The sequence below is a fragment of the Urocitellus parryii genome, chromosome 12 (assembly GCF_045843805.1).
Source record: "Urocitellus parryii isolate mUroPar1 chromosome 12, mUroPar1.hap1, whole genome shotgun sequence".
Taxonomy (NCBI): Eukaryota; Metazoa; Chordata; class Mammalia; order Rodentia; family Sciuridae; genus Urocitellus; species Urocitellus parryii.
In genome coordinates this window covers 90,105,013-90,130,559 of record NC_135542.1, presented here as the reverse complement: position 1 = coordinate 90,130,559, position 25,547 = coordinate 90,105,013, and the positions used below count along the sequence as shown (strand labels likewise).

The window sequence follows — 25,547 nt, the reverse complement described above, 5'->3', positions numbered from 1 at the left end:
CCAGGGTTTAGTGGATAGCAATGCACTGATGTCATTTCCTCATTTGGGTGAAGGTAAGATAGAAAGTAGGACTAAAGGTATATGCAACTCGGTATCCTCTCTGTCACTTTTCTGTAAATCCAAAGAAAAAGTTTATGCAAAAAGGAATTAACCGATGCATCTTCTGAGCTTCTGTGCAGATTTCTGATATTCTAGGCAATCATTAAGTGTGCTAACTAGGGGCTTCTGCTGGGACTCCAGCCCTTGGCTCACTGAGAGCTAGCTCAGATTATACCCACCAAATGCAAGATTTAGGGAATACAGTTCTGCCCCAGGAGAAAGGAACTGCCCAGCAGCAGCCCCATCTGCCCACTGGTCTGTGGGGTATCCAGACTGGCTTCTGCAGCCCAGGACCCAGCTGCTCCCCACTTACTTTCCAAATACAGGCTCCAGAGTGCAGGGGATGTAGTTATCCTGGTCACTCACAGATTTCTTCCCAATGGAGATCTTGATGTAAGGATCACACTGAAGGACAACACAGAGACACTGAAGTGAAATCATTATCCCAATGTGTCTTTGGGGGCTTCTTGAGTCCCCTGCCTCCGGACGGGGTGAGGGGGCCAGCCATTGGGAGGCTGTGATGTGGACTGTGTTCTGCCAGGCCAGGAGGCCCACCCTACACCCCATGGCCCCTGACACAAGCCTCTAGCCTCAGCCCCTGCAGCGGGAGTGGGGCACCTGAGTCTTCATTACCCCTGATCCATCACCCCACCGGAGAGGCTGGGGGAGTGCCCAGCCCCCATGCTCGCACACTCAACAGACTGGATTCTATGTGGGACTAGGCCAGGCTGGGGTTCCCTCTGTGACTGCTGCTTAAGCAGATGGACAGGGGGAGAGATGGTCCCACTTTCTCCACCAAGACTGGCCCAAGCCGATCTCCTGGATATGGCCCAAAAGCAACAGCAGTCCTTCAGCTATCCTCCAGGAACAGCCCGGCCAGAGAAGGCCCAGGGCAAGCCTGGCTGGAGAAGGTGTGAAGGATATAAGCCAACCCGGCCACATCCTGGAGGCCATCTGTGGTGCCAAGGCTGAGGATCATCTGACCTCCCAGCCCTGAGAGGCCAGGCAGCAGGAGGAGAATGCTGAGCCCCTCCCCACAGCCTCCAGGACACACAGGAGGCCTGAACCTGTGTCAGGAGGTAAGAAAGGACCGCTCCTGCCTCTCAGCTCTCCTCTCTCTTTCCAGCGTTCCTCTGTCCCCCAGTTCACTGTCTCCCTGTGACTGCCAGACTCCTTCCCTCCTTCAAATCTCCTTCTTCCATCTCTGGCCAGGATTAGGGTGAGACAGCTGAGTCTCTTGCCTCGGGCATACAATTTAAGGGAGGGCCCCAAAAGTCAGGACTCAAGATAAATAATACTTCAGTGCAGTATTTTGAAAATTAAAATCAACGCCAATAATCCATGATGAACAAAACACCAGAATGTTAAATCAAGGCACCTCGAGCATTCCTGGTTTTCCTTCTACCTCCAGCTCCACCACAGCTGGGCACAGCAGTTACCAACCCTGCTCCTCCCTCCTTCGTTCCTTCCTTCCCACCACGGATGCCCTGTAAATCCCAGCCTCCACCTACACCTTCTCCAGGCTGATCCTTATGTCACATCCTAATGGCCAGTGGGCCAAGCCCTCCCCTTTCAAACCTTTGCCTGTGCTTTTGACTCCTCTTAAAATACTACTTTCTTCTCCCTCCTGACCTATCAAAATTCCATCTGTACTTAAGAATCCTATTCCTTCCCCAAAACCTTCTACATATTTCCAAAGTCCTGTACCAACTTTGCCCTTCTCTGACCTCCTACATTTTGGTCCTTGACAAAAACTCCATCCAGTGACATCTCAGTTCTGCACAGGTTTTTCTGGTTTCCCCAGCTTACTGTGACTCCCTGAGGCAGAGACCATGTCCAGACTCCTGAGGCCATTTGTAGTCCTGCCTGCCATTCTGAGTGCTCTAGGAAAGTTACCTTCCCATTGGGGTCCTTGGGCTGCAGGCCAAATGCTCGGACAATGTAAATGCGGACCAAGCACTCCTGGGGCCCCTGGGCAGCCAGCTGGTGGAACTGTCTTGGGGGCATGGGGATGGCTGGATCTTCTGGGAGGGGATAAATTTTGAAGAGGCCCTGAAAAAAATGAGAGATTAATTTTGATTTTTAGCATTGTCACCAGCACGATAACCATTATGACCCTTGCTCTCATCTCTAGGAGAATCATCACATGAACTTCACCCAGCCCAATGCCGCCCCATTACCACCATCAGGAGCATCACCACTTCCACCACCCACGTGGTCACGAACATCAGCACCATGGTCACCACTGCAGTTACTGCCCCCACCCCCTTCTTTACTTAGGCTGACCCAGGGACACATCCTCAGGGACTTACCTTAAATTCCCCAATGACAGATGGATCTTCTGTCTCCTCCTGAGTCTTGCCCCGGTAGAGCTTGAAGGTGTTACAAAAGTCGGACAGGCCTTCGAAAGCCTCCACATTCTCCAATGATGTGTCATAGACCTGTCATATAGGGGGACATGGGAGAGCGAACAGAGGGACAGCAAAGGAAGAGGAAATGGGAAAAGGAGGGAACACACAATAGTATGAAAGTAGAGAAAGAGAGAGAAGGAACAGAGAAGAAGAAAGTGAGTGAGGACCAAAACAAATAAAGGAACACAGACAAAGAGAAGGGCAAGATGGGAGAGGTGCAGAGGAACCAAGAAGAAGAGAAAGAAATGGGGGAAAAGTCAGAGATGGAACGAAAACCCCAGGAGAGGGAGCAAGAGGGAAGACACTGGTTCAGTCCATTATGGAAGTGAGTGTTTGAATTAACATTCTACGTATTTGAGCATCATCACAGAAAATGAATGGTGCATTTTTTTTTAAGAAGATAAGCTTGGGGCTGAGGCTGTAGCTCAGTGGTAAAGTGCTTGCCTCTCATGTGTGAGGCACTGGGCTCGATCCTCAGCACACTTAAAAATAAATAAATATACTGTGTGTTCATCTACAACTAAATAAATATTTCAAAAAAAAGAAGATAAGCCTACAAACATATAAAAAGTTAAATTTATTTGTAGACGGAGTCAGAACTCTGGAAAATTAACAGATCAGCATTTCAAGCAAAAATGAACCCCTGCTCAGGATGTCCAATGAGGACAGCATCAAACATTAAGCCGAGCAGAGCTGCTGAGCATCAGCTTAAATTTGTTGAATCTATTATTTATTTGTCTGCTCTCAAATAGCCAATAATGATTATTTGCTAGAAAAATTTTTTTGAAATTGAAAAATGAAATAGTATTTTTTTTTTACAGATGATAAAGATGATAGAAGTAATATTGAACTGGTTCATATGTTAACAGGTAGACATGCTGAATTGGTTAAAACTGAAATTAACAGTAAAGATACATTAGTTGCTCTCTTATCTTTCTAAAATATTATTTCTCATTTTGGCCCAGCTTAAATTCTCTCTCTTCCAAGTAATATTTTAATTATGCAAGTGATAACAATATTAAAAATTATAAATTATAATCAAATATGAAAAATTAATAACACTTAAAATCCCCCAAATAACAAATAATTATGTGATGAAAAATTGGTATGTGTCCTTTTGAACATTTTCTTAATATTTTTTATTGGAATTTTTTCTTACCAAAATGGAGTCCCAGGAAATAAATTGTGTTAACTTTTTTTTTTATCCTCACAATATCTTTATAGGTGAAAAATATACTTCTACATGACCCTCATTAATGGCAATATAACATCAAATTATATAAATGTACCATAAGTTATGGCCAACATTTAGTTTTGCAATTGTTCAATCTTATTTTTTAAAAATTACTTATAAATTACAGGAGTTTTAAAACTGCTACCCATATGCTTTGTGTATTCATTTAAATGCATCTCTATGGTAAGGTTCTAGAAAAAGAAATCCTGGTCAAAACGTATGAATGTTTTAAGAACTTTGATGAGCACAGTCAAATTGCCCTCTAGAAAATTTGTCTAGACTCGTTCTTCCAACTACAGGTGCAAATGTATCATATTCTAGCCTTATACATCACTTAAACGTTTGTTAATTTTGATAGATACTAATTTGATAATTTGATAGATGAAAGATGGTATATTGAATTTTTAACTCACATTTATTTGTCCACTGGAAAAACCTGTATGGGTTTATCAGCCCTTTGTATTTCTTCTTTGTGAACTGCTCATCCTTGTTATTTATCCTTTTTCCATCTCCTGGTGTCTGTTTTCTGATTTGTAGTAATTTGAAAGGCCTCTTTGTATGTAGAGGATATTAACCACTGGTCTAGCAAACATGATACAGATATCTCATCCCAGTTGATCACTTGCTGTTCAATCTTGTTTATGATATGTGTATGATATTTTTATGGTATGTTTATGTTTGTATGTGCTGATGTCATGTTTGTGTGTGTTTGTGCTCCATTTGTTTGTTTTCTTAGCCATTCCAGAAATTTCTACACAGTCTCATAAAGACCTTTTTCCTTACAGCTTCTGCCTTTCAAATTAGGCTCCGAGTGTCTTCTTCTTTCAGCAGGAACAAGCACCCAATTCAACGTGGTACACAGAGTGAGGAAAGAATTCAAATTCTTTTTCACCAAATGGTTATGCAATTGTCTAAGGTCTTATTTGTTTAAACTGTTCCTCCTTTTCACAGTGACTTGTATCACACACTAAGTGATCACACATCCTGCTGGTTGTGATATCTTTCTATTCTACTCTATCATTCTGTCTACTCCTCACTAACACTATGTCTAATTATGGCAGCTCCATAACATATTCTGAAGTTCTTCCAGATGAAATTTTGGAACATTAAGTATAGTTCTAAACAAATGCTTCTTGGAATTTTTATTAGACTCACATTAAACTTAAAATTAATTTTGGAGGAAGGAATCAAGATCTTTACAGTATTAGTTTTTTTTATCCAGAGATATAATCTGATGCTGAATTTATTCAAAACTTATTTTTCTAGTTATCCTCATATAGGGCCTACATGCTTTTCATTAAGTTTATTCCTAGCTAAGATAAATGTTTAATTGGTATTGCAAATGTGAACCCTGTCCCCAGACAAATGCACTAGATTTTCTAAACAGTTGCTGCATCTTCCTGGGTTCTCCTAGTGATTCTGACTTAGCAGATTCTTTTCAGGTGGTCAAGCAAATCCTTCACACATGATGGTAATGATAATTGTCTCCTCTTTTCTAAAATGAGTGACCTATTTCTTTTTGTCCACATGGAAATGGTTAGAATACACATGGTTAGAACAACGTATGTGGTCATGGTGAGTCTTTTCTTCTCTTTGTCAAAAGGGATGTCCCCAGAGCTTCCCTAAAGACGTATATTGAGTCACACAAGACTTCAGTGATCACTGATCAATAAGCTATGAACCCTCTCCCCAGAAAAATGCACTTAAGGAACATTCTTTAGAAACAGAGGCCTAATTTCTAGGGATAGAGACCTGCAGAAGTCATGAAGCTGAATGTTGGCTGTTGGTGAGATATATTCTAACATTGAGGAAACTCCTTCTTATTTCCGATATGTGACTCATTCCAAAGAATCAACAGTAGCTACTGAATCTTACCAAATGCTTTTCTATATCTATTGAGTCTCAGTTAATTTTACCTTTCAATAAGATGGATATTATTAATGATTTCCTAATATTGACCTCTCCTTATTTTTACCATAAAGTCAATTTCACTATCATGCGTGACTTTTTATTTTAATATGTGATTTGGTTCCCTTTGGTCTTATTTAAGATTTTGTACATATATTCATTTCATAAATGAGATTTATATGTATGAGTGGGCTTTATCAGATTTTGGTAGTAAAGCAATTCTAGCTCTATAAAAAAAAAACAAGATTTTTTACTTTTCTTTTTCTGCTGTGGAGTAGTGTATGTATCATAGGAATTATTTTTTTTAATATTTAAGAAATTGCCTCTTTAATCTCCTGATTGTGGCTTTTTCTTGGGAGATAATTCTCTGATAACTTCCCTGTTTCTTTCATAGTTTTCTGTTCCTTCTTGAGACAGTCCTAGTATTTCTCTTTGCCTTCAAATTAACTCATTTCAAGGAGATTTTCAATCTTATTAGTATGGAAATATCCCAAACCTGTAAATGCTCAAGTGCCTTATACAAAATGGCATAGGCTGGGCACAGCAGCACACACTGTAATCCCAGCAACTAGGGAGGCTGAAGCAGGAGATTGTGAGTTCAAAGCCAGCCTCAGCAATTTAGCAAGGCGTTAAGCAACTCAGTGAGACCCTGTCTCTAAATAAAATACAAAATAGGGCTGGGGATGTTGCTTGGTGGTCGAGTGCCCATGAGTTTAATCCCCGGTACCAAAAAATAAATAAAAATAAATAAAATAAAATGGCATAGTTTTTCTCATCCTCCAGCATAGTTATACCATTCTCTTATAATACCTACTACAACGTAAATGCTATGTAAGTAAACCTTTGGTTTGTATTTTCTCCTTCACTCAAATAAGTAGTTATAACAACTACTTATTCATTGTTTGGAGAATAACGATAGGAGGAAAACTCTGTACATGTTCAGTAAAAATAAATTTTTCTCAACTATTTTTCATCTGAGATTGGTTGAGTCTGCAGATATGAAATCCACAGACAGGAAGGGCCCTCCATAGAACTTAAAATTCTCCTGAACTGTTCTAATTCTTCATTATAATCATATGTTCCTACTTCCATTACGGATTTTGGCTTGTTTTTCTCTACATCTCTTATTGAATCAGCTGGAGAGTTGTTCATGTTACTGATTCATTTCAATTCAAGGATAAGTTCTCAGATTTTTCAGTTCTATCATTTTCTCTTTTCTGAGTTTCTCATTTCTGCTTTTATATTTTCTTTGTGTTTTAATGTATTATTAAATAATAAATTTATAATAATAATTATATAATTATAATAAATTATAATAATTTATTATTATTATCCACTTTACTCTTTCTTTCATGATACTTAAAATATTTACTGCCTCAAAACTGTCTCTGCTTGCCACTGTCTTGGCATTGCCCTATTTGTATTGATAGATAATATTTTCATTTTAATTTTCTTGGCATTATGTAATTACAGTTTTATTTGGTTTCAGAATTGGATGCTTAGTTTTTATTCTTTTATAATTAACCTAAGTTCTGAAGGCTATAAATGTACTCTGAAAGCTGCTTTAGTAAGTTTTACTGTCTAGTATTTTATCATTCTTTCCTAGATATCCTGCACCTTTGGTTTGTATTTTCTCTTTCACTCAAAAATTATTAATAGAGGGTTTGTATTTTTTAATTATCCAAATAGAAGAGGCCGTGAGGACTTTTGATCTTATTGATAATTTTGAATTTTATAGCATTATAATCAGAAAATGGGTGTCTGTGATGGCATCATTTTTTTTAAATTTAAGATTCTCTCTATGGTCTGTTACATAGTCATTATTTTGTAATCGTGCTACAGGTGTGGTCTTTATTCTCAGACTTCCAAGTTCAATTGGGTTACTAATTATGCCAGGGCTTTTGTATCCTCTCACATTTTTGTCCCCTTGATCTGACATATACTGAGAGAGGTGGATTAAAATCTCTCTCTACTTTTCAATATGCTTCTATTGCTTCTTCCATCTCCTGTACTCTCTGTTTTGTAGCTGATGATGTTGTCTTGCTTCACACGTAGACATTCTCATTACTGTGCTATCTTGAACTTGTACCACTGAGCACCATAAATTGCCAACTTTTGTCCTGTTCAATCTTAGGAACCTGAAAACTCTCATATCTAGTATTAACATCATGACTTCTGCTATCTTTTCATTTACATTTGCCTGGTACACATATTACCAATTTTTTATTTTTCACTCTTTATAAATCTCTTTGTCTTAGAGTTAGATTTTTGTTTTGAGGTCTGATTTAACAGAGATTTTGTTTTGAGATCAAATTTAAATTTCATAATAAGCAGTTGATGTTACAGGTAGTGATATGACAGATATACTTTTAGCCTTAGTTATACCTTTGTTTTCTATTGAGCTAGCCATGGAATTTTCTAGTTTCATAGGTTTTTTAGAAATCTCTAGCTGCCCAATGCGTGTGTGTGTGTGTGTGTGTGTGTGTGTGTGTGTGTGTGTTCGTGTGTTCTGGTATCTAGGATGACCTGAGTTTCCATTCTGGTATTATAAATGTATACATACTAATAATAATTAGTCCTCTATGTCTTTGGAGACAGTATTTGTGGGTTAAACTTTATATTCCTCCTTCTCCCTCTCTATCGCCTAGTTTTAGGCAACATTTTCTTCTTAATGATTATCTTTTACTATTTGGTCATAATTTGCTTATAGTCCTATGGTGTGATCTGCAAATTTTTTAATCTCTCCACTCCATTCATTTTGTAATAGAGCAATTAATGTCCTTACTCTACGTCTCATCTCACCTTCTTTCCTCCTTCTCCACTGACTTTTTGTCAGTTTTATCATTTCTACATTTTCAGTCTATTCTGCATTTACCATATCATGTGGTGTCTACATTGTCTTCTGAGCCTAAGCCTTCCGTTCGTTTTCCTTTGGATTCTAAGATAAAATGGGATCACGCACAGTCCTTCTGCTCTGGTCACCTAGCTGGCTAAAGCTCTTCCCTGAGAGTTCTGTCAAGCTGGGCTCCTAGGAATTGCATTAACTCAGTTCCTGAACACACACACCCGGCTGTCTGTAGTCTTTATGCCTGAGGACAGCTTGGCTGAATGTAAAATCCTCAGGTCCCCCTGCATTTCTTTGATGATCCTATATATGGTGCTTTACAGTCTTTAAGATTTTGAAGGTTGTAGAGAAACTGAAGTCATCTTGATCTATTTCTCCTCCACCCCATGGAATGAGAAAGAGCTATGACTACCCAAAGAATTCTTTCTTTAACTCTGAAGTACAGTAATTACTCTAGTATATGTCTCAGAGTTGACCAAGCTGGGTCCATTTTTCCTCATACACAGTGGACCTTTACAAAATGTATATTCAACATTCCTTCATTCCAGTGAAGCTGGATTAAATTATTATGTTTACTTGTTTCGGTTCACTGTTTTGGTTATCATCTTCAGAGGGGCCAATTATGCAAATGTTGAGCCTCTTTTCTTTGACTTCAATATCTGCCATTTTCTCTTTTTCCTTTTTCACATTTTTCCTTTTCCATCATTTGCTTGCTTTCGTCATTTCTGTCCTCTACACCCCTGAGTGTGTTTGTTCCCCATGTGTCCATGCTGCCCTCTGCTCCTTCCAATTTCATGTTTCATCTTCCTTTTTCCTGAGTCCTACCAGCTCACACTCCTCTCCACTCATTTCATCATCCCTTTCTTTGCTTTCTAACAGCCCCATTTCTGTAAAGCTCACAGAAAAATGTTCCATCACTTCTGCTCCTTGGCAAAATTTCTCAGTGGGTGTATATCCTCTTTCATTTCTAAATTTGATTTATATTTTCCCCTCCTTCCCCACCCCTTAGAATTTGTAAATTAATGCTATACCATTTATTTTACTATTATTTGTCACTAAGTAAGTTGGATTTTCCTGGACCAGCTACTCCCTTTGTTTCTACCACAGAAGCAGACTGCTTCCTGCAACTATGGCTCATCTGGGTGATCCTCATGTAGTTCACCATCTCTGCTTCTTAGAACCAAACCAGTCTATGGAGGCTTCTGCCATCACTTTGATCCTGTCTCCAAAGCTCCAGTGTTGCAAACAGGGGATTAACTTTCATATTTCACAGTGCAACCTCAATTCCAAGAACTATATTTTAAAACTACTTATTATAAAAAATTTCCAAGCACACAGAAGTAAAAACAAATAGATAACACACTCCCATGTACTCATCACACATCTTAAATAATTATCAGCATTCTTCCATTTGGAAGGATAGTTTCACTGGGATCTGCTACCCCTATGCGCTTTCATCCTCCTCAATGCATCTTCTCATCATTTACTGCTAAGTGGTCTCTACCCAATCTCAGTTGTCCTTGGGCAGCCCTTACTTATATTTTGGAGTCTGCAACTCGTATTTGTTTCCAACTTTTCTGGTAAAAAAAAAAAATGGATTTTGTGGGTTTGAATGATTTCCAAGAGAAAAGGGAAAAAATGCTGATTTATGCAGTCATTTCGTACTGGAAGTCCTAATAAAATACTTTTTAAAATTTCAAACTGGTTTAACTTTCTTTTAAAACTTTTGTTATTAATTTCTCATTTTATTTTAAGCTCTCTTGTATGATATCTGCTTTGGGGAACATATTACTAAACTAATATGTAATCAAACTTTGTAAGCATTCTCTGAGCATTAGAAAGAAATGTATTCTCTATTTTTTATGACTTTTATTTTCTATTTTAAAGCTACAACTGTGACTTCATGTAAAGATGCAACATTAACTTGATAGAACTTTAAAACATCTACCCCGTTATTCAGATTTTTTATTTTCTTATTTATTTTTTGACTGGTCAAAAAGTAATATATATTAAAATCCCTCACTTCAATTTTAATTTCTGTGTTTTATCTGTCTGAAGTAATTGTTTATAAATCCCTGTCCATTTTTGCTCAAATATTTCTAAGCATTGGGAGTCTTCTCATTGAAATGTATCTTTTTTATTTCTATAAAACTCTTTTTTTTCTTTGCTTTTTACTTTAGTTCTACCTGCTTCCCCTTTGTTCATACTTACCTGAAATTGTATTTGTAGCCAAAATATTGGTTGCCAAAGCATCTTTTTAACCATTCTAAGTTGTACATTTTAGACATGTCTTATAAAGAGACAGTGCGATGGGGGCTGGAATTGTGGCTCAGTGGTAGAGAGCTTGCCTAGCACGCATGGGGCCCTGGGTTCGATCCTCAGCACCACATAAAAATAAATGAGTGAAATAAAGGTATTGTGTCCAACTACAACTAAAAATATAAATATTTAAAAAAAACAGATAGTGTGATGAATTTCAACTTTTGATATAGTCTAAGAGTCCTTTTCACTTAATAGGAGAGTTTAATCTATTTTTGCTTATTAGGAAAACCAATATGTATTGCTCTTTTTCTACTGTTTTTTTCTATAATTTGTTTAAAATGCTTTGTTATATGTTTTATTTTCATTTTGCTATTTGAGACTATGCATTGGTTTTTGCCCTATGCTAGTAAATTCCAAAATGAGTTTTTCTCCACTTGTTGTATACTCTGTTCTCTCCATTATGCTATAGGCTATTTTTCAAAGACCCATGCTGGTGATGCTGGTTTTCTTCTATTTACTTATCCTTAAAGGACTTCCTTCTAAGCCTAGTTTTCCCCCCATAAATAGTTGGAATGCCTTTTGCTTTGGACAGGCTATTTTCACTTGGATGCTGTTTGGAGATCTCCTCAGAGAGGTCAAGCAAGAGGGCTGGGTGCCAATTCAGCATCCGGCATCCTAGGGAGCAGCGAGGGGCTAGGGCCACTGGCCACCCTGGCAGCAGTCCTCATTCTTGCTTGGTTTGTCTCATTTTTTGGCAAGGCCACAGGACCACATGCCAGACCTAATGTGTTGAACCTTCTTCCTGGTACACAAATAGTCCTGTCCCTTTGCCCAACCTCACATACCCAGCTGTGAAGTCAAGGAAGAGCTTACTGCTGGGGGAGCCACTGCTGCTGCCTGTCACCTAATCTCTGAGCTGGCAGGTCTCCAGGCACAATTCACCAGGCAGCCTCCAACACGTCAGACATGACATTTGCCACCTTGTGAAACCACCTTCCAGGGTCCCCACCAAAGACTCTCAGCCAGAAAAATCAGCTGAAAAACCAGGCCACCCAACTACTCTGGACCCTCACTTATCCCTTCCCCTTTAAGGTCCTGGGGACCCTTCCCATGCATGTGACAGTCTTCACCCACCATTTGTTCTCCCCTATCCATGCCTGTGGGTAATCGTGGGGCACAGAATCTTTCTCATTTACATTCAAAAGAAGTGAGTGAAAATATAGGACACATAGTTATATTTTAATTTTAGATAAATAAAAAATAATTTCTAGATAAGTATGTCCCACACAATATTTAGAGCATACTTGTTCTTTAAAATCATCCATCATTATCTGAAATTTAACCTGACATCCTGGATTTTTTCTGGTAAACCTGTACAGGAAACTTGCAACTCCTTTGGGCAGTGATTTTTGAGTCACTTTGGGCATCTTTTTAAAAAGGAATCCACTTTTTAAAAGAGTGATTGTATTTTTAGAACTTCCTCAAAATACCAGAATTTGGCTGAATAGCCCTGGTTTTTATCCAGAGACAAGGTTTCACCATATTTTTATATTCAGAGGCCACAGGTACTTTCTCAGATTGATTCCACTTTTTATTTTAATACAAATTTTCTATTATAGGAAAGTTCGAACAACACTAGAAGAGATCAGTACCCATCTCCAATGTTAACAATTAATGCTTTATAGGCTTACTCATTTTTAGTCTTTTGAAAATCTGTCAGAGGACCACCCATACCATGTATCTTCCTCCTACATATTTTTGGGGTCTGAAGGGGCATTTTTAAGGCAAAACTCCAGCATCATTTTACCTACAAATACTTCAAGTATCACAGGTACCAAAATACTTTCTTAGTTATCCCAGCCCACATTGACTTCTTGGTCCAAATAGGTGGGTGACCTTTCTCATTCCAATTGGTTCATCAAGAGTCGCAACCACACACACACACACACACACACACACACACACACATTATCTTTCTGCTGTATCTCCCGCTGCCCATCCCAGGTGCCCCGTGACGACAGGCCTGAAGAGAACCCCATCTTGGGAGCGAGACCTCACCTTTAGAGTGTCAAAATCCTTCTCCAAATAGGAGCCACACTTTTCGTTCTCCCCTATTGAGGCAAAGAATTTGCTCCACCAGTCGATGAACTCCTCTTCCTGGGAGGGGAGAAAGGAAGAGACCATGTAAGAAACAACTTGCCAAGCAAGGTCCTTCTTAATGGATCCCACCAAGGCCGCCGGCTTGGCCCAGATGCCAAGGCTCACCTGACAGGAGAGCTCAGGGGAGCAGGGAGCTGAAACCCTGCCTCTCCAGGGCACAGACTGGAGGAGAGGGTGTCTACCTCTGCCTGGGGTTGAGAGGCAGAGGCTCTGGCCCTGGTGCTGACCCCACTGTGTGGGTTTCTGTCAGGTTCTCGGGCCTTTCTGTAAGGTGGGTATGATTATCATGGCGCCCTCTATATCCCAAGGACATACCAATGCTAAAATCAGAGGGTACCGAGGATGCTCTGGGGGGAAATGTCAGTAATGTATTATTGATGAACAAAATGCACTAGACCTCTCCTGCCCTTCCCCTCCCCACACTGGAAACCCAAACTTAGATTTCCTAGAGGTCAAATCAAGGCACACTCCCTAAAAATCAATACATACTAAGTGACCTGTATTCAAAAGATGCTGCTAAACAGGGGGACTGGGTGAGCATAGAGGAGGCTGTCACCTCTCTCTCTCTCTCAGCCCTCTCCTTCCTCTAGTCACTCACATTTGCAGGAAGAGGGGGGCCTGTAGTCTGTGTGGCAAACACTGACCTTCCCACCTTTTATCTCCTCCAGCTCTTGAGCGGGGAACAGTCCTCCGGCCATGTCCTGTCTAAGGAATGTGCCCTGTCCCCCAGGAAGTCAGCAAGTTCCCTAAAGGAGGGATGGTCACAAGGAGGCAGGCCTCAGAAACCCACATGGGGCTGGGCACTCAGTTTATGCCTGTCCACACCCCGGCAGCTCATCCAGTACAATGAGAAAGGCCATGTGCAAGGTATCCAAAGAGGAAATCCCAGAGGAGCCTGCACTAGGTCATAAAATAACCTGAATCGCTACCATCAAACTTCTGAAAATACTAGGGGCCCTTTTGGACCAACACCAAGTCCTTTAAATTCCTGCTTATGAAGGGATGAGCACAAGAGAAGCCAGGCCAGGGCCACATGAACAGGCATTCTGGGTTGAGGATGACAGCAGGGGTTTAGGGTCCTAACATTCTTGGTCCCCAGACAGAGCAAAGAATGAGTGCCAGAGAGAAGCTGTTGGTACTGGACCCACTTACCAGGAAGATCTTCTGCTGCCGGGAGAGATAAACCAAGATTCAGATGGGTTAACACACAAAGGGGCAGAGCTCCTGACTTTTAACCACTCCACAAAAAGCCAAACTAATAGCAAGGCAGTCTCTAGCCCCGATGTTTAAGGTTCAAGTTAAATAAAAAGATGCTACAGAAAAACACACATATATGGACACATATGTCAAACTCACAATGACCAGCACACAGGAGAAAATATTGACACAGTCACATCTAAGGGAAATGTATATGCCAAATCACATGTACACCCTCACAGAAACACACAAAGACACACAAATATGTACAAATAGGTACACGTAGGTAAAAATGGTTAAAATGGAATTCAGTTTAGCTGCTCAATTCCTTTCTTTCCCAGCCCAGATACTTTAACATTTGCATTTATAAGTCAGGCAAAGACAGACAACCAACTAGTATGTTTTTGTACAAAGAAAAGACAGGAACACAAGAGTTGTGGGAAAGGATTTATGTCTCTCAGTCTTGAAAATCCAAGTAAACTTAAAAAAGAATAGGAGACCGAGAGTCTGGATAATACCATTAATGGTAACAAGCAAACAAACATGTAAACCCAAAACAGAAAATATACCTTCTTTTCCAGCACCCTTGAAGCACTTAGAAAAAAATCAAAAACCACAAAGCAAATCTCAATAAAGCCTCAGAAATAAACCCCAAGACAGTCACATTCTCTGATCATTCTGCAATAAAACTTTCATTGTAGAGGTCTTTCACCTTTTTTGTTTATTCCCTTGTATTTTATTTTTTTGAAGCTATTGTAAATAGGGTGATTTTCCTAGTTTCTCTTTCAGCAGATTTGTCACTGACATACAGAAATGCCTTTGATTTATGGGTGTTGATTTTATATCCAGCTACTTTGATGAATTCATTTATTAGTTCTAGACGATTTCTGGTGGAATGTTTTGGGTCTAGTAGTTACAGAATCATATTGTCTGCAAGTAGTGATAATTTGAATTCTTCTTTTCCTATGTATCCCTTTAATTTCTTTCTTAATAAGACTTCTATAGCAAAATAATTAAAACCAAGAATCAATAAATGGGATGGATTCAAACTAAAAAGCTTCATCTCAACAAAAGAAACAATCAGTGAGGTGAATAGAGAGCCTACAGAATGGGAGCAAATCTTTACCACATGTACATCAGATAGAGCACTAATCTCTAGGATATATAAAGCACTCAAAAACCTTAACACACACGCAAAAAAAAAAAAAAACAAATAACCCAATCAATAAATGGGCCAAGGAACTGAACAGACACTTCTCAGAAAAGAATATATAATCAATCAACAAACATATGAAAAATGTTCAACATCTCTAGCAATTAGAGAAATGCAAATCAAAACCACTCTAAGATTTCATCTCACTCCAGTCAGAATGGCAGTTATCAAGAATACACACAACAATAAGTGTTGGCGAGGATGTGGGGGGAAAGGCACTCTCATAAACTGCTGGTAGAACTACAAATTGGTGAAGCCAATATGGAAAGCAGTGTGGAGATTCCTTGGAAAACTTGGAATGGAACCACCATTTGACCCAGCTATCCCACTTCTCAGTCTATATCCAAAGGACTTAAAAACAGCATACTATAGGGACACAGCCACATTAATGTTTATAGCAGCATAATTCACAATAGCTAAACTGTGGAAGCAACCTAGATGCCCTTCAGTAGATGAATGGATAAAGCAAATGTGGTATATATACCCAATGGAATACTACTCAGCATTAAAAGAGAATAAAATCATGGCATTTGCAGGTAAATGGATGGAATTGGAGAATATAATGCTAAGTGAAATTAGCCAATCCCAAAAAACAAATGCCAAATATTTTCTCTGATATAAGGATATTGATTCATGATGGGGTTTTTGTGGGGAGCATTGAAGGATTAGACAAACACTAGATAGGGCAAAGAGGAGGAAGGGGAAGGGGGAGCATGGGGGGTAGGAAAGATGGTAGAATGAGATGGACATCATTACCCTAAATACATGTATGAAGACAGGAATGGTGTGACTCTACATTGTGTCCAACCAGAAATGTGAAAAATCGTGTTCTATATGTGTGATCTGAATTATAATGCATTCTACTGTCATATATAACAAATTAGAATAAATTAAAAAATAAGGGTTAGCTTTATTAGCATGATGAACATTTTAAAGCAACAGTCAGCATTGTGTTTGAGAGTACCAAGCTTCCTCCCTCCTGAGCATTTATACCTACAGCTACCTCTGTCCACAATTGATTGCATAAGATAGAGACCTAAATCAAGAATAAAGCAAAGTAGTTAGGATCCAGGACTCAGGAACAAGATTTCCAGGGTTCAAATCCTGCACTCCCAGCTGTTGACCTTGGGCAACAATATAACCTCTCTGTGCCTCAATCATCTAATCTGTAAAATGGCAAAATAACATCAACTTGAGTTATTATGAGGAATAAATCAGTCAATATGTATAAAGTGCTTGAAATGGTGCATAGCACATAAATGCAATGCTATTACTGTTAATAGTATTGTTTCATGGACCATGTGGGCTTCTTGGCCAAGGGCTATCTCCCACAAACTGCTGGCAGAGCATAGCTGGCCTCAATCTTTCAGGAAGGCAAATGGGGAACAAGTTTCTATAGCCTTAAAAATGTGCAATCGGGTCCTGGAGATGTAGCTGAGGAGAGAGCATATTTAGCATTCATAAGGCCCTGGATTCAATCCCCAGCACTATCCTCAGAAAAAAATTTTTTAATGTATATGCTCTGACCCAGAAATTCTATTCCAACCCATCCAAAGAAATTAACCATGCATATTCAGAAAGATTTAACTTCATTAAAAAGAGTGAAAAATTGGAAACAACCTAAGTGTCCAAGAACAAGGAACTATTTAGGCAAACTGTTCACCCACATTATTAAAGATTATGCAACGTAAGAAATGATTATATAGAAATATTGAACTGGAGAGATATTCACAACTGATGAGACTTATAAAATGCATAATGGACTCCCAAATATTCATAGTACTTACCTCTTAATGGTAAGATTATGTTTCATTTATTCCTTCTTTGTGTGTATTACTCAAAAATTTCTGAGTTTTCATTGCATACAAGAATGTCTTTCAAAACTTTAAAACCTAAAAATTTTTTAAATAAATCATAACAGCAATATGTTTCAAAGGACACCACCGTGGTTAAAAAGACAATTCACAGGTTGGGAGAAAAATATTAGCAAATCATTTATCTTATAAGAAATTTGTGTCCAGAATATGTAAAGAACTCACACAATAAGAAAAAAAAGACAATTAATCCAATTTAAAGATGAGCAATGGATTTATCCTCCAAGGAAGATATCCAAATGACCAACAAGCAAATGAAAAGATGCTCAACAGCATTGGCCATCAGAGAAATGCAATTCAAAATCATCATGAGAAAATATCTCATACCCATCAGAATGGCCATACCCCATAAATCAGATAATAAAGAGTGTTGCTGAAGATATGGAGAAACTGGAAGTTTCGCACGCTGTGGTGGGAAAATCACATGGTGCGGACACTTTGGCAGACAGTCTGGCCACCGCTCAGAGTGTTAAATACAAAGATCCAAATGACCCAACACTTCTGCTCTTGGCATAGATCCAAGAGAAATGAAGATGTCTGGTCCACACAAAAACTTGTACTTGGATGTTGATAGCAGCATCACTCATGAGAGCCCAAAAGGGGAAAAAACCCTAAAGTCCATCAACTGAAGAAAGAATAAAGAAAATAGGATGCCCTCATTCGATGGCATATTATTTGGCAATCAAAATGCATAAAAAACAGTTAACATGCTATAGCACAGATCAACCCTGAAAACATGCTGAGCAATAAAAGTCCATCGCAAGAAAAAAAAACAAAACTATGATTCCATTTATATGAAATGAGACAAAAATAATCAATGAGGGGTTGCCAGATCCCAGGAATGGCTGAGAGGAGATGGCAGCAACTGCTCTCCAGGATAAAGCTTCTTTTCTGATCACAGTGGGGCCACCCACTCAGTGAGTCTGCCCCCATCTCCTTCCTGCATCCCATAGAGGACCCCTCTTCTAGCCAACCGCCCTCACCTTCAATGCAGATGGTGCCTGCAGAGGAGACATGGTGGACACATGACCTAATTTCCGCTTGTTGCCCCTCCAGTCCTTGGCTCCCCGTCTTGTGCTTCCTGCTTTTGAACTCTCTTGCCCTTCTCTGGAGCCATCTTATCTCTGACCCAAACAGCCTGGGTTTCAATCCAGCTCTTCCTGTCTCGAACATCAAACATGACCAGAGGAAAACATCAAACCTCCTGCCCAGTCTCGCTCCACGCTCATGTCAGTCTCCACCGCACCCAGGGCCATCTGTCCTCCCCGACTCCTTTCCTAGCCCTTTTCTCTCCTCATCTCCTGACACCCCCACTCCTCCACACTTCTCTTTCTCCTTGGACCGCTATGCTCCTCCCTAGCCTTGCTCTTGTCATGGACCCTGATCCCTCTTGCTGTCTTTCTTCAAGACCCCACAGCACTTGTGCCCTCGCCACCTCTCCCCTTGTGGCTGTCAGCTGACCCAAGGTCAGCCTCTACTTGTGCCCAGGTCTCATTACCTATGGCCCATTCAAAGACCTCACTCCATGATCCTCCCCATCCTCTCCTACATCATCACACTCACCTCTACCAAATCCTGCCCATCGGCAACTAGACACTGGCCGCAGCCACCCAGCTTTTAATTATTTCTGTTTGTCAACTCAGAATAAAGCTAAAGCCCTCACAACCTGGAAAGCCACTAGTGATAGGAGCCTCGCCTCTCTCACCTCACACCCTTCTGATTTCTTGCTCACTCACCCCACTCCAGCCACACTGGCCCTTTGGGTCCTCAACTCTTCACACCCTCATGCCATTTCCTTGCAGGAGCTCCCTCCCTGCCAATGCCATCTCAGTCCTTCCCTCCTAATGGCCATATTTTACATGACAGCACCCTCTCCACCTTCCTACTCACCTTCCCTTGCCCTTTCTCCATAGTCCTTAACCCCACCTGACACCCCATATAGGTCACTTGTGTCTTCTTACCACAGGCAGAGCTCTGTGATATGGGGACACCCATATCCCCAATACTTAGAACCCTCCCTGATACAAGTTTGCAGCTCAGTAAATTTTTGATGGATATATGAATGCCTAAATAGCAGCGGGGGGCATCTGTGGTCTCCTGGCTGCAGGTGCTGAACCATGGCTTTGGAGTTTCCAAAGGCAGATAATGTACCACTAAAATGGCAGGTTTGTAGAAAGCTTTGTCAAGCCAGCTTTCCCCCCATCGGATGCAAGAACTAGACAGGAAGCAAGAACTAGAGACTTGTGAAGTCTCCTGATAAGGCCTATCCCCACTCCCATTGGCTCCTCCTTGACTCTGGGGATCTGGGAGCATCCAGAAGTTACCAGAAGAATGGGGGCATGAGGCACTTGACAGAAGATGGTTTCATGGATGTCATGGGAGAGAGCCCAGCGAATCCTTGACTTCTCCTATAGATCCCAGAGAATCATGGGAGAGCTAGCTGCTAAATAGCGCCACGCTCCCTGGGTGGACTTGCAAGTTAGTTAAAGGGGGAGGGGACAGGAGGCCTTACAGGATGGTGGGGCAGAGATGAGAAGACGCTGTCAGCAGATGGAATATAATCCATGTGCCCTGAAATCAGCAGGCCCCTAGATGCCAGGGTGGACACATGCCAGGAATAGGACTCACGCCCTGCAGAGGTAATGACATTATGGAAGCCCAAACCAGAATTTAGCTGCCTCCCAGGGACGGAGAGGGGGAAAGAAAGCCCAAACTAACAGAAGTTTAAACCTAAAATCTTGAGGATTACCATCAGGGGAAAAAAAAAATATATGAACTCAAAGGAGAGAGTAAGTTGACTTACAGAAAAGTAAAATTATATTTCTAACATTCTCAAAGGTGACTTGAAAATATCATCCCCGCCATTATACCAATCTGGCTTCTGCTGGAGTTATTCCAAGCCCATTTCTTCCTTCTCTTCCCAGGAACTTCAAGAGTACATTTGCACACCCATAAGAACGAGACCCACAAAAAAGCAGAGTAGCTTTTCCCCCTACCCCAGGTATGCCAAGGCCAACTAACCCTCTGACACTGATGGATTCCCACCCTCCAAAGTGCCAAAAGGGACGCAGCTCTATGTTCTCTAATTCCAAGTGTGCTCTTGACCTCATTTTGCAACAGCTAAGCATCTAGCCTTGGAGCATGGCAAGGAGACCAAAGAAATGCAAGAGGCTTGATTTCTGAAGTGTCATCTAAGGTTCTAACAAGAAATCTGGCTGTTAAAACTTTATTCTCCCATGCTCCAGGTTCAAGGCCCCTCATTGTTCAGTCAGCCAACCAAGCAAGTGTGATCAAGGCACGGACTGAGAGCCTCTCCGATTTCAGCTAATAGCCAACGCTCAGTTCCCGAGCAACCAAAGCCATGTAACAAAGACATGTTTCTCCAGGCTCAATCCAGCCTAATGGGCACCCTAATCCCTCCAAAGACCCAAATCAGCATGGTACATTCCAAACATTTAATCTCTCATTATCAGCCAGTGGGTCTAACACATTTAACACAAATGTGGAAAGCAAAATTGGCAATAATAATTCTATCCCCTCCTTTTTGTGAAGTTAGAAAGTGGGGTGGGGTTGGAGGACAAAAACAAAACTTTTAATTTCTCCCCTGGATGACTGCTTGAATCAAAGAGAAAAGTTTCTGGTAACAATCATTTTTTTTGGGGGGAGGGGGGTCCCGGGGATTGATCTCAGGGGCACTCAACTGTTCAGCCACAACCCCAGCCCTATTTTGTATTTTATTTAGAGACAGGGTCTCGCTGAGTTGCTGAGTGCATTGCCTTTGCTGAGATTGGCTTTGAACTCACGATCCTCCTGCCTCAGCCTCTATCACTGCTAGGATTAGAGGCGTGAGCCACCGCACTTGGCGACATTTATCTTTCAGCAAGGTTATAATGTTAAATCTTAGGTCACCATGGAGAATGCTGGATGCACTCACTTCTAAATAAAGGAGTCCTTTTTTGTATGATTTTAAGAAGGCTTTCTTTGCCTGTGTCAACCCAGAGGTACACATCCTAGACTATTTTGAACATAATTTCTCTTAGAGAATCATTAGCATCAAGATAATTATAACAATCCAACTCTGGGGTTATTATGAGACTCTGAGTTAATGTCTTTGAAGATGTTCTCTGACCTATGAAGTTTACCATGATAAACTCTTTTTTGTTGTTGTTGTCTTTTTTGGAACTGGGGGTCAAACCCAGGGCTTTGTAAATGTGAGGCAGACGCTTTGCCACTGAGCTACATCCCAGCCCATATACTCTCTTGATATGACCAACATCATCCACTTCATGACCAACACTGCTACCCCCTGACTCACCATCTGCATAACTGGAACAATACTATGATGATTCCTCTAATTCTTCAATTAATTGTTCTGAGGTTTAAGGGACTGAGACTACCAACTCATGACACACAAATACAGACACATACATAATACTCAAGTACTCACGTCTACAGCAGACCAGACGAATACCCTGACTTCAAACTGACCCTGCCCCACGCATACTAAACCACTTAACCCCCCCCCCCCAAAAAAAAAACCACACAGACAAATGCCCACTTCCAGCTACCATGTTGATTCAGCAGAACTCTCCACACTCACAGCAAAAACGAAAAAAAAAATCACTTAATTATTTCCACAAGTGGAACACTGGGCTCTCAAACTCTTGTTGACACTCCCTGTAGTCGGGCCTCCTCGTCTGTCCAGGAGATCATTCCTCTGTGTACCCTGACTTCAAGCTGGATCAGCAGCAGGGCCTGGGGCGGGGGGGAGGCCTTGAACCAAAGTGCTGAATTGCTCTCAAAGACCCAGTGAATAAGCCTGCCTGAGATCCAGCAAAGTCAAGCAGATGGTAAGGGGACCTCGTCATTTGACTTCCAGTCTGTTCTAAATGGGGGCTCACATAGGCAGGAGGCCTGAGGGACCCAGCTTGCTGGCCCTTTCCCAACTCAAGAGCCTAAGCTGAATACTTGAGCCCATGGACTTGGTCTTCCAAGGGCAGCCTGATCCCATATACCCACGGAGAACTCCTAAAGGAATGGAATCCAGTAGGTTGAATGGAACCCATTCAATAGGTTGAATGAAAGAAGATTTCATCAGAGTATCCAAATCTATGAAGAAACCAATGACACATCTCTAATTCAGAATCTGTGCAGATTCCAGGAGGGCTGGGTGGGCAAGAGCTCACCTAAGCCCGCTGCTGAGGGAGCCAGTTTTTACTTAAAAAGTTCCAGCATGCTACTTGAGAGAAAAACTGTTTTTGAAGGCCTTCCCAGGACTACAGAAGTATTTTTCAAACTACAGACACTAATATTAGCTATCTTAAATTCAATTTTAAAAGGATTTGGGGGGAGCCTCCTATGGGCCAAAGTCAACCTACTGTTGGAGTGACTGTGCATTTTCATACACAAAATCACATGACTTTTCAAATAATTTTTTGAACTGGTGCTAACTCAGTCTGATTTCCCCAGGCCACGGTTCATGCAGAGAGGTGTGAAGGACACCCGAGTGAGTTAAGGAACCTCACCAAGCACCCTGAGAGGAGCCCTGTGCTCAGAAGTGAGCTCTGGCAGGTTCCAAGCACTACTAAGACCCAGGGGAGGTGGGGGATGGTGTGCAGGACCAAGAGAGAGAGGGAGGCAATAGGTTAAACCTTGGAGAAAGCTCTCTATCTGTAGATATCCAAGGACAGCCAGGAATGGCCCTATAAGAAGAGAAGAGTCTTTTTTCTCTGAATGGACCAGCAGGTCCTTTGAGCCCAAGGGAAAGACCTCACGGGGAGGAGGATGGTGGCGGGTGAAGGTGGAGGCTAGGGGTGCTGGCTGGGAGAACAGGGGCCTCCTCCTCCTCCTCCCGATGGGGCCTGGAGTTTGCCAGACGAGTTTCACCCCGGGCTGTCCCCCCTGCAGTGTGCATCGAGGGAGGAGGGGTGCACCCCCGAGGAGACCACAGGAATGCCAAGCAGGGGAAAGGCGCCCCGAGCCAAGGGCTCCGGCAACAAGGATCCAATATCGGCGGGTGACTCCAGCCCCCGTAACAGGAGAGACCGTAAAGTATGTGCTCTGCTTCCCAACCAGCAAACACAGCAAATAACCAATTACTCCAAATAGCTAACAGATTTCGGCTCTGATTTCCCTCTCTTCATTGCCCGCCACCCCCCACCCCCCCCCAATGCCTTCACTTGTCATTTGATGGGCGATTTGTATTTGCTCTGAGAAAATAAGAGAATGAGTCACAAGGAAGGTCCAGATTACACCATGGGCATCGAACCCCCTCAACATTAATGGGAGCAGAGAAGCCAGTCTTTGTAGCAGCAGCTGAACCCAGATCTTTTTAAAAGAAATACACTTCTGTTACCTTCCAACACAGTGATTTTGGGCTACACCAACATTGCCACGTCATGTCCTCAGGAAACCTGCTTTCAGAAGAAACTGAGTATCTTCTTAATTATTTCCACTGATAGGTACGAAAGGACAGGTAAAACCGTGAACGCTATTAAAGTTAAAACGCTCCCGCTCCGACTCCCAAGTTCAGAGGTGAAACCGTGAAGCGCAGAGAGGAGCTGTCTCCTATGCCTTCTGGAAATGCTTCTGACTGGGGAGCCACGCCCTGTAATTGATTCCTTTGCTCAGAAAAACCTTTGCTTCAAAGTCTTGGGATAAATTGTTGTCAGTACTCATGAGCCGCAATGAAGCATCCCCTGAAATTTGGAATTAAGTGAAACAGGGCCGCCCTTGCAGAATCAGACCATGAAATAAATGCATGGGGATCTGAACAAGGAGAGGCAGAAATCACCTCAACAGAGAAGAATGCCTCCTTTGCTAAGCCTTAACTCTCTGTGGGAAGGTGTGAGTACATCCAGGGAAAGAATACATCAATGAAAAAGCAATCGGTCCACCCTGGAAAGAAGCAAGTGTTGCAATTTTTTTTTTTTTTTTTTTTTGTACCAGAGATGGAACCCAGGGACATTTGACCACTGAGCCACATCCCCAGCCCTATTTTTGTATTTTATTTAGTGACAGGGTCTCATTGAGTTGCTTAGCACCCTGCTTTTTACTGAGACTGACTTTGAACTCACGACCTCCCAAGCCACTGGGATTACCGTGCCCAACCCAGGGTTGAATCTTGATAGCTGTCCACACCTGCACCATCAGGGGAGACAGCACCAAGGCTGAAGCCATCCCTGCCTGAGGAGATGGACGAATGAGACCATCTTGGTCAGCTGCCACTGAATTTCAGATCACATCACTGGCTCTCCTCATTCTGATCAGTTGTTCATCCATCTCTAATCACAATGTGCTTCCCCGGTGGCTGAGCTTGCCGACGAAGACCTGGCCCAGTGTTCAAGGTGGCTTACCCCAGGCAGGCGTGTCTCACCATAAACTCATAAACTGGCATCCTTAGTTTAGAAGCTTGAAGAATAGGCATCCAACCCCGAGGAAAATGACCCGTCAGAAGTCTGAACCCACCAGGGTTAGGATGCATTCAGCCAAGGCTACAGAAAATGCCCTGAAGTCCAGCCCTGGCTTCAGGAAGAGGGTCGACTCTCCCTTACTTAACAAACTCCTGCAGAGAACTTAATAATAAGGACCATGGTGTGGCGCTGACCTGGCCAGCAAACACCCAACTGCCACCACAAACAGGAAACAAACTCTTCTGTCCAGAAGAAAAGCCTCTGACACAAGATCCCTTCTTACATCTCCCATCCCATTAGATTTCCAACTGGCAAAGTCAAATCCTAGCAAATCCAAACGGTTTCCTTCTTCCCTCTAAGTTTGATATGAGGAGGGGCCACACATTGATGGACATAATCCACCTGAGCTCCTGGCACTTAATAAGCAAAAACTTTCTTCTGTAGGCAGAAGCGAAAGACGGGAGAAGGCACTCTGGTTTAGAAGAAGGAGAGCCATCAGAAGGTGGAGACAAGTGTCTCCCTGAGCTCAAGAGCGAAGTCGAAAGCGGAAGAAAAAAAAACTGCTCTGTATGTTCCTGGGAAGTCTCGAGAAGATACCACAAACTAGAAATTAAAGTAGTCAGTCCTGAAGCAGATACAACCTGCTTGATTGAAAACCCAAACTTGTCAAATTTAAAATAAAAATCCAGACTTTGATTTCCAGCAAACATGGCAAACTAGACAAGCAGAGAAATCCTCCCAGCAAGAACATGTGAATTAACAGATATCTTTAAAATCTATTTTAAATGCACGACTGGGCTGATGGGGATGTAAAGAAAATCCTTAAGGGCAAATGAGAAAGGAAAAATCCAGAGAAATATGGAACCAAACGCATACTAACAAGGGGACCCGAAAAGCCACAAGCTGAACATTTAGTTTTAAGTGAATCTGGG

General features: G+C 41.6%; 1 protein-coding gene across 17 annotated transcripts in view; it reads right to left on the bottom strand.

Moving 5' to 3' along the window:
- Positions 1–25,547, bottom strand: part of Dysf (dysferlin) — a 207,897-nt gene that overhangs the window by 23,149 nt on the left and 159,201 nt on the right. For all 17 annotated transcript variants that reach the window (XM_026405156.2, XM_077791802.1, XM_026405158.2 and 14 more), the window contains 4 exons: positions 12,818–12,916; positions 2,412–2,540; positions 1,996–2,151; positions 413–504 (listed from right to left, as the gene is read on the bottom strand). In XM_026405156.2, the coding sequence (XP_026260941.1) occupies positions 413–504; positions 1,996–2,151; positions 2,412–2,540; positions 12,818–12,916 (476 nt within the window). The remainder of the gene's footprint in view (positions 1–412; positions 505–1,995; positions 2,152–2,411; positions 2,541–12,817; positions 12,917–25,547) is intronic.